At 29.7% G+C, this 8,314-nt stretch overlaps 1 protein-coding gene and 1 long non-coding RNA gene across 2 annotated transcripts; both read right to left on the minus strand.

Annotated features, from left to right (window-relative positions):
- Positions 1-1,683: 1,683 nt before the first annotated feature.
- On the minus strand, positions 1,684-2,116 carry LOC137826911 (uncharacterized). Its single transcript, XR_011083620.1, has 2 exons — positions 2,038-2,116; positions 1,684-1,950 (listed from the first exon to the last, which is right to left on the minus strand). It is a non-coding gene; the product is annotated as an uncharacterized lncRNA (long non-coding RNA).
- Positions 2,117-3,574: 1,458 nt separating this feature from the next.
- On the minus strand, positions 3,575-5,212 carry LOC137826910 (protein transport protein SEC23 D-like). Its single transcript, XM_068633067.1, has 4 exons — positions 5,000-5,212; positions 4,831-4,896; positions 3,775-4,013; positions 3,575-3,655 (listed from the first exon to the last, which is right to left on the minus strand). Exons 1-3 carry the CDS (start codon positions 5,091-5,093, stop codon positions 3,856-3,858), a joined length of 318 nt encoding a protein of 105 aa, XP_068489168.1. The 5' UTR covers positions 5,094-5,212; the 3' UTR covers positions 3,575-3,655; positions 3,775-3,855.
- Between the last annotated feature and the right edge of the window lie 3,102 nt (positions 5,213-8,314).

Genomic DNA, 8,314 nt, shown 5'->3' on the forward strand with positions numbered 1-8,314 from the left:
AAACTTTCATCTTAATACTATTTAATCAGTTTAGAGAGAAAACTAAATTACATCAGTTGTTATAGTTTCATGATAAAATAAAATAAAATAAATAATAATAATAAAGTCCAACTGTTAAAGAAGATTTTAAAATAGACTAGCAATATATTCCTTCCCCATCAATAGGAAGAGAATCTTGCTATTCTGCAGCATAAGTTGCACTACAATGCAACTATTTTAGGGAATAAAATGACAAGGAATGAGATTTTTTAGAGTTTGAAATTGAATTCCATTTATAACCAGAAATAAAATCATGATTTATTTTAATGAAAAAAATTAAGGTTTTTTAAGGTTTGAAATTTGTGCAGATAAAGTTTTGTATTTTCATACTAAGTACTAAGGGTCCTTTTGATGGTCCCTTATTTTGCAATTTATTGAGATCATTGAGCTTGTGGATTCACTTTATGACATGTGGTATTAGGTGGTGGGGTTTCATAATATTCAACCATCATAATTTTAAAATGCAAAATGTACTGCATTAGTAGTTACTTATGTAGGTATTTATTAATCTTAGTTTATTGATTGAGTGATCAAGAAATTCATATTTTAGTAACATTTCAAATTAGACTTTTTTTATTTATTTAATCACTAGAAGAGTTTAATTTTCTGAGGTGTATTCAGATAATCAAAGTTTTTTATCTACAAAGAAAAACTATATTGTTGAAAAACACAAGTCTTAGAAAAAAAACATACAATAAGTATTCAAATAGTTAAGTTATTAGATTTTTCAAACATCTCAACCATACAAAAAAACATATTTTTTGGGTAGATAAATATAACTGAAAAAGTATTTCACATAAGTGTTTAACATAAGTATTTAACATATTTGACTACAACCAAAAATTTGCTTGAACATATCTAACATAATTTATAATTTGTGTTGTGTATTGTTGGAAAACTTTGGTTATAATGGTTTCCATACATACAATATTTATAAAAAATGGTAAAGATTCTATTATATGGTTAACAAACTTTTTAGAAAAGATGTTTAACTCTTTAATTGATATGTGTTTTACATATAGGTGTTAAACTTTTTCATAAGATTAGGCCGGTACTACATGATGTCAAGACAAATATAGCATTAAACATATTTATAAATACACTACAAAAAAAAGTGTATATTGTGACGATTATTTTCGTATAAACTGGCGTTTATAACCGCCACAATATACGTTTGTGGCGGTTTGTCAAACCGCCATAGAATTGGCCGCCACAAAGTTTATTGTGACGGTTTTACGCTACCCGCCGCAACACCCGCCACTTTAAACATATTGTAAATAGTGGCGGTTTTTATATGTAAGTAGTGTCAGTTATAACTGTCGCAATTTACATTCATTGAAGAAGATTCTGATACCATAATATACGTAAGTAGTGTCAGTTATAACTGTCGCAATTTACATTCATTGAAGAAGATTCTGACATCATAATATACGTAAGTAGTGTCAGTTATAACTGTCGCAATTTACATTTATTGAAGAAGATTTTGGCGCCATAATATACGTAAGTAATGACATTTTTAACTGATGTAATTTTAATTCTGAATAAATAAAATTTAACCACCATTTTTTTATAATCTTTTTTATAATATGTTTTATACAATTATAAAATTTAACTACCACTTTTTCATAATAAAATAAAATAATGTATAAAGTTGTAATCATCCATTCATTTCATTGAAAATTAAAACACACATAATCATGTTCAAAAGTTTATATGTAATTGAAAATTAAAATACATAGAAAGTTCATACATCCCTAATCAAGTTTAAAATTACAACACATAATTGTTCAAAAGTTCATACATCCCTAATCAAATTTAAAATTAAAACACATATCCCTAATCAGTTTTGCTTCTAGCACTTGATCCTATTACTTGATTAGGTGATGGAGCACCACTTCCATAATCTAACGCCTGAAATAAATAATTTTAAGTTAATGAATTTGTCTGCTTATAATTATAAAATAAAAGACACCAATAAATATTTAAATATATTAATACCTCATTGGTGAATCCATCTAGTACATGTCCAAATTTTAGGAAGCCTGCAGTGAATTAGTGACAAGGCATGTCAAATGGACTTATGAGATTTTACCATTTAAGAGAAGAGGGAGATATAAAACAAAATGAAATACTAAAATAATATTAATTTAAATGTATTGTACTGTGTTGATATTTTTTATATATTCATAAACCCTGAACAACTAATCCTTATTTCTACCCTATCGCAATAGTAACTAATTAATTGAGTAAATTATGATAAGAAATCTAAGTTATAAGATAGTTTTGAATATTTTTCATATATTCTAGTAAAGATAATATTAATATATGTGTTTGATAGAGTACTAAGAGCAGTCTATTTTCCACTAGTAAGAACTATGTAATTCAAGTTAAGAGCAAAGCAGCAAAGGATTAATTAAGCATTTGCCAAAATCCAAAACCCTAAATCCTAAACTCTAGGAATTTGGATGATGAGCAATGAAAATCACATAACTATCTAGAAAATGGTGCATGAATTAATATAAAGATGATTTCAACTGCCTAGATTAGATTGTGTTTCATATGTTATAAAATACTTATTCAAAACTCGAATCACAAAAAAGAAGAAACCAAAAACTAGAGTTACAGCTTTATGCACAAAGAATGAAGAGTTTCCATGTTTACAATAAACAAGACGAAAAATGAAAGACTACGCAATTGATGGAATAACTAATGAACTAGAACGGATTACTCATGATAAAAAGTATCAAATCTAAATAATACAAGTATAAGGTTTAACATGACATTTACAACTTAATTCACTTCACTTAAATAAACACATTAAAAAATGTATAAGCATTAAAACTTTAAAGACATGGTTGTAAACAGTAGCAGTTTATACCTTGATATGTGTGAAAGTGTGTACATAAATATTGATGGGTAAGGTGCTAATGTTAACACTTGTGATTTCAACTACGTTTGGAATCAGTTACCAAATTAGATTTCATGCTTATCACTTAAAGTAAGTGATTAATAAAACAATATGTGGTAAATTCAATTGCAATTGATTAGTTGAAGTAATAAGAAGTTAAACAAAATAATAAGCATTATTTTGATATGGTTAACATAAAACATAATTGGCTAATTGAGAAAAGGGGTATATAAAACCACCTCAAGTTGAGATTGTATTGGAGGCAGTCACACAATAATCGGAAAATACCAAACAACTATCTCTTACTGTAAAGCAAGTCTCAGGATATTATGTAAACACATGAGACTTACATGTCCTGGGGCAATGTTGAATCCTCGGTACTTGTGTACAAAAATAAGGAACCCCAAATTTCAGTACTTAGAAACTTTAAGGAGACCAAATCAGTGTACTCATTTGTTACAGCAAATATGTCAACACATACACTTGCTTGAACAACAACAGCAGCCTGTAATACATATGTCAATTCTTTTACTTCTAAAAAATGGGAGACAGGAATAGCAACATCATAACTTAAATACCAGATCTTTATAGAAGGGTGTCTGCTCTGGGAGTAAAGCACGATCTGCATCCTTCCTTTGCTTTCATATTGCTCACCATATCGTCTTGTGTCCATAATCAGGGGATCAGACAAGAAGACAAAGACTCTAGCTGCAGTTCTCAGAAGAAATAATATCTTCTTAAAGCGTTTTAAATATAGAAGATTAAACATTAAAGAATCACACTAACAAAAGTCATAAATGGCAAGTTTTGTATTTGTCCATTCAAACCTAAAGCAAAAGTATTCCCATATTCAGATGCAAGGAAATTGCAGAGAGCTTCCATTGCTATCCCAAAACCACGCCCACCTATCAGGACACCATCCAATCCTTGACCTGCTGCCGTGGTTCTCTCCCATGAAGTTGTTGGTCTGAGTGTTTCAAGTGCAGATGCAATGGTGTGGTCAACATAATACCTTCCAGAGCAGCCAGCAGTGCACTTTTGGTAAGTTCTAGAAACTCCTCAGAAGCTGTAGTATAACCGAAAACATTTTTCTCGATTACAAAATGACAGTGATAAAGAAGACACATCTGTATATTTAGGAAATTAATCAAGTTTTAAAGAACATTATGAAGGAAACAAATGCCAGAATAGAATAACAAACATGCAAATCAGGCACATCTATCTTCACCTTAATCATTGCATCACATCCTTCTATACAGAATCAAAAGGACCAGAAATAGGAAGAAATGGGTAGAATGACTTAATATGGGGAAAGGATCAAAACCAAAGGTCATTTATGCAATCACAACCTTCTCATTCAAACAAAAGTTAGTCCAGAAAACACAGCCACCGAAACAGTTCCAAACCCTATAAGTCTAACTTGCAGCAATCATGGCCAGTAACACTGAAAAAACATTGGCCACGTAATCTAATAATCATTCACGATATCTAGACACAAGATCCATGTGTTTTGAATCTGCGTCTCATTCTCCAGTCGGTTAGATAAAATTAATATAGAAAAAAATATTTATCAACGGTCTCAACTCTTAAATAAGGGAACAGGAGATAATATCAGAACCATGTGGAAACTAGACATATAAAAGTTATTATCGCCATAAGCAACATAGCCTACAGAATTATAAGTAAAATGCCATACTGCTCTCACACACAAAATTCTTAGGCTCCACCAGGTCCTAGTCAAAGAACCCAAAGCAAAACTCACAATCAGTAGCATACCATAAACTCCTGATCAATTAACCTCACTGAACCATCCAATTGTCAAAATCCAGTTCCAATGATCACAATTAGCAAATCAATAAGCCGTGAGATGTTAGGAGACTTACAGGACAAGTCAACAGCAACAACATATACCGGACATGCCAGCATTGCCGCTTCCTTTGCCGATTCCTCTGTAACAGTTCCAATCAAAACAGTCAAATATGAAAAACATGCACAAGAGCAATCCAATTCAACAACGATGAACCAAAATCGAAAAGTAAATTTCATAATTACGCGTAGGCAATGCGAGATCTATGAAAGAGGACATAATCTCGGCACAAGACTGAGGGGCTAAAGTAGCGTTCGATGGCGTCGGAGGAGAGGCCATTGAGGTTGCCGCAGAGGGAGCAAGACTAGAACCACTGCTCGAGCTTGCAGTAGGTGTTGAAGTAGGCCCAGTAGTTCTCGCAACGCAGTAATGAAGAAATGAAGAAAAGGAAAACTTGTTTTAATTCAGAAGGATAATTAGTTGGAAATGACATATTTTTGAAAGAAAATTGTGGGCGGTTAGTCAAATGACGTATTATACTGAAATTTGTGGCGGTTATTAATAACCGCCATATTAAAACCGTCACTTTTTACATGATTTTTTTGTAGTGATACTTGTTTAAGAAAATATCAATTTTATACCTTAACAGATAATATGACCACAACATCACCCATCCCCTTAATTTAGACAAGATTTTGTTTAGCTTTTAGACATTTGTTATAACATTTGTTAGATTTTCATTGGTGTGAATCTTTTTCATATCCACGCTTCTTTCCTCTACTACTTCTCAAACAAAGTGGTAACATATACTTATTTGCTTTATCTTGGAATGAAAGACATGATTCATTGCAATGTGTCTTACTGTCCCAATATATAATAAGCTTTTGGTGCTTGTGTTTGAGTTCCTCCAATTGATAGGAAATCGGGGTAGAAATTGGCTTGTAATCTAGATGTTGAATAGCCACAAGATCTTTAATAATTCTTTTTTGAAAAAAACAAATTCTCTTTTCTTTTCTATCTCGATGAATTTGGATTTCTAAAATCTTATTTATTGGTCACAAGTCCTTCACATCAAACTCCCTAGCCAACTGGGCCTTCAATTCTTGGATTTGAGCTTTGTTAGGGTTGACCACCAATATGTCATCTTCATACAACAACAAAATGATAAAATTATTTTCATCAATAACCAAAGCTAATAATGAATGAATGAAATCTCTTACTAGGATCAAGTTCATCTTGGTGACGAGTCAGATGATTATGCTATAAAGTTGGTGAAGAATCCTAAAGTTATGATTCTTTTATCGAAAGTTTGAGGATTCTTTTTATCGAAAATTTTCAATTTAAGAAAAGTTGTCTTGTTGTAGAATGACAATATAAAAGAAGGTCACCACTAAGATACTAATGCTTAAAAAATGTTTCCCTCTAAGAGAGATGTTTTGATATAGAAGAGGCTCACACTTAAGAAAAATATTGTTAGAAATTCAAAGTAAGTTAAAGTTTCGCATTAAGTAAATACGAGTAAGATTGACAATATATAGTTAGTCAGACTCGTAAATATATTATCTTGAGGTTTTAGATTGAAAGTAATATTTTAATTCCTTATATAAATTTATTCATAACTCATTCTTCCTAATTTCTCCCCTAAGATAACCTAACTCATAAAAGGAGTGGGAACAATAGATTGGCAAATGATAGTGATTATATGGCTCAAATAGTGGCAACCTTGTTTTTAGACTTAGGTGGTGGCTTTCTAATAGAGTAATACATTTGGTGGATTTTGTGGAGAGGCGTAGATGTAACAAGAACTAGAATGGCGTGGAAGAGCTAATCTAGTGTTGAGTTAGGTTGGGTTTTATGACATAGGCACTACATAGCACACAAATGATGCCCCTTTAGGATAAGCCCTTTGTTTTTGCTTCTCAACTTTGTAGTGGATCCATAGAACACGATGTTTAAGGATGTTCTGTCTTACAAGTAGGTTTAATAGTCTAACATCATGCTTTTAGGGGAGGCAAGGATGGTGTGTATCCACTATTCATAACACATAAATACAACATAATTGTCCTTATTTCTACTTGGATTTTTTCAAAAAAGGTTAGACATTCCTACTACCATATTTAATTATATCTTCTTACTAATAAAAACAACTACATAATAGCCAATTGTCTCATAGTTTTAGTACACTTATACATTTTTACCAAAAATATTATTAAATATGTATTACGGAAATGACAAGTTTATTTGCCACATCAATTTAAAATATATAATATGATTTAATAATAATAATAATAATAATTTAAATTGAAGATAATCTATCTTAGTTGAATTATGTGTCTAAGCTATTGATATCTATGAATAAATAACATACTAAAAAAAGAGAGAATAGAAAGACTAAAAAAAAAGAGAATAGAAGGAGAGTTACAAGAAAAATTATCAAATAGAAATTAATTTTAAAGATAAAAATAATTAGTTGTTATCACTATAAGAAAATCATGAAATATAAACTAATTTTTAGAGACAAAAAATAATTAGTTGTTATGATGACTAAATTAGATACAATTTTAGAGATTAAAAAAATTTTGGTTTTTAAATTAGTTTCTATTATTGTTAAATGGTTTCTAAATTGCTTTCTAATTTTTGCTACCAAATTTAGAATCTAAATAATTGGTATCAAAAACATTTGTTGTTAATTAGATATTAATTTAAAAACTATTTAACAATAATAAAATTAATTTAAAAATTACTTTTTTAGTTTCTAAAATGTTCTTAGTAACTAATTTTTTTTCTCTAAAATTGATTTTTATTTAATATTTTTTTAATAATAACTGAATTGTTCCTTAGCCATGAGTTAGTTGAGTAGCAAGTACTTAACTTAGTAGCTGTAGTTGTACTACCTATATAGCCTTGGCTTTATAAAGTAACAATTTTTATTCATTCAATTAATATAGTTTGTTACTTCTATAAAATTCCTTTTCCATTATTTGAGATTCATAGATTTGACAATCAATTTTTGGTCACTTAAATTGTTCGTCAGAATTTTTTTTCCACCTCAAGTATTTGACAAGTAAAGTTCTACTTGATGTGAAATATTCTATGCTGATTTTATTTTATTTGACTTATTTTATTCATCTCAACAAGTTTCAATGAGAGTATTTTTAGAGAGAGAGAGAAAACAAGTAATTTTTGAATTGAGATTATTCAAATTAAATATTCTCAACTAACTATAATTTTTTGCCACTAAATATGATTACTAATTCAATGTTTTTTAATAATGACTTCAAACTATTTTTTAGTGTTTAAATATTATTTTGTAGTTAATAATATTCTAAACACTTTATTTTTATTCTTATGAAAAAAAACAAGAGTCGTTAAAGAGGAAAAAGTTAGTGAGTTAATTCTATTTATTAAGATTAAATTAGAAAAATTACAAATATTTATTATGAGTCAAAATCGAACTCGACCTAGTAAGAATCTGACTCACCTCTATTGAACTCATGGTGAGTTGAATTGGTGAGTCAGACCGTGATAAAAAAAAGAAAAAAAAAATATTGACACAATTC

The sequence above is a fragment of the Phaseolus vulgaris genome, chromosome 8, assembly GCF_000499845.2.
Source record: "Phaseolus vulgaris cultivar G19833 chromosome 8, P. vulgaris v2.0, whole genome shotgun sequence".
Lineage (NCBI taxonomy): Eukaryota > Viridiplantae > Streptophyta > Magnoliopsida > Fabales > Fabaceae > Phaseolus > Phaseolus vulgaris.

What these genes read in the sequence shown, in the direction of transcription:
- LOC137826910 (XM_068633067.1), bottom strand. Translation starts at nt 5,093, where the DNA reads ATGGCCTCTCCTCCGACGCCATCGAACGCTACTTTAGCCCCTCAGTCT. An exon ending in AGATCTCGCATTGCCTACGC is followed by an intron (nt 4,897 to 4,999) that starts GTAATTATGAAA and finishes GAACTGTTACAG; the next exon opens with AGGAATCGGCAAAGGAAGCG. An exon ending in TGTTGCTGTTGACTTGTCCT is followed by an intron (nt 4,014 to 4,830) that starts GTAAGTCTCCTA and finishes GTTATACTACAG; the next exon opens with CTTCTGAGGAGTTTCTAGAA.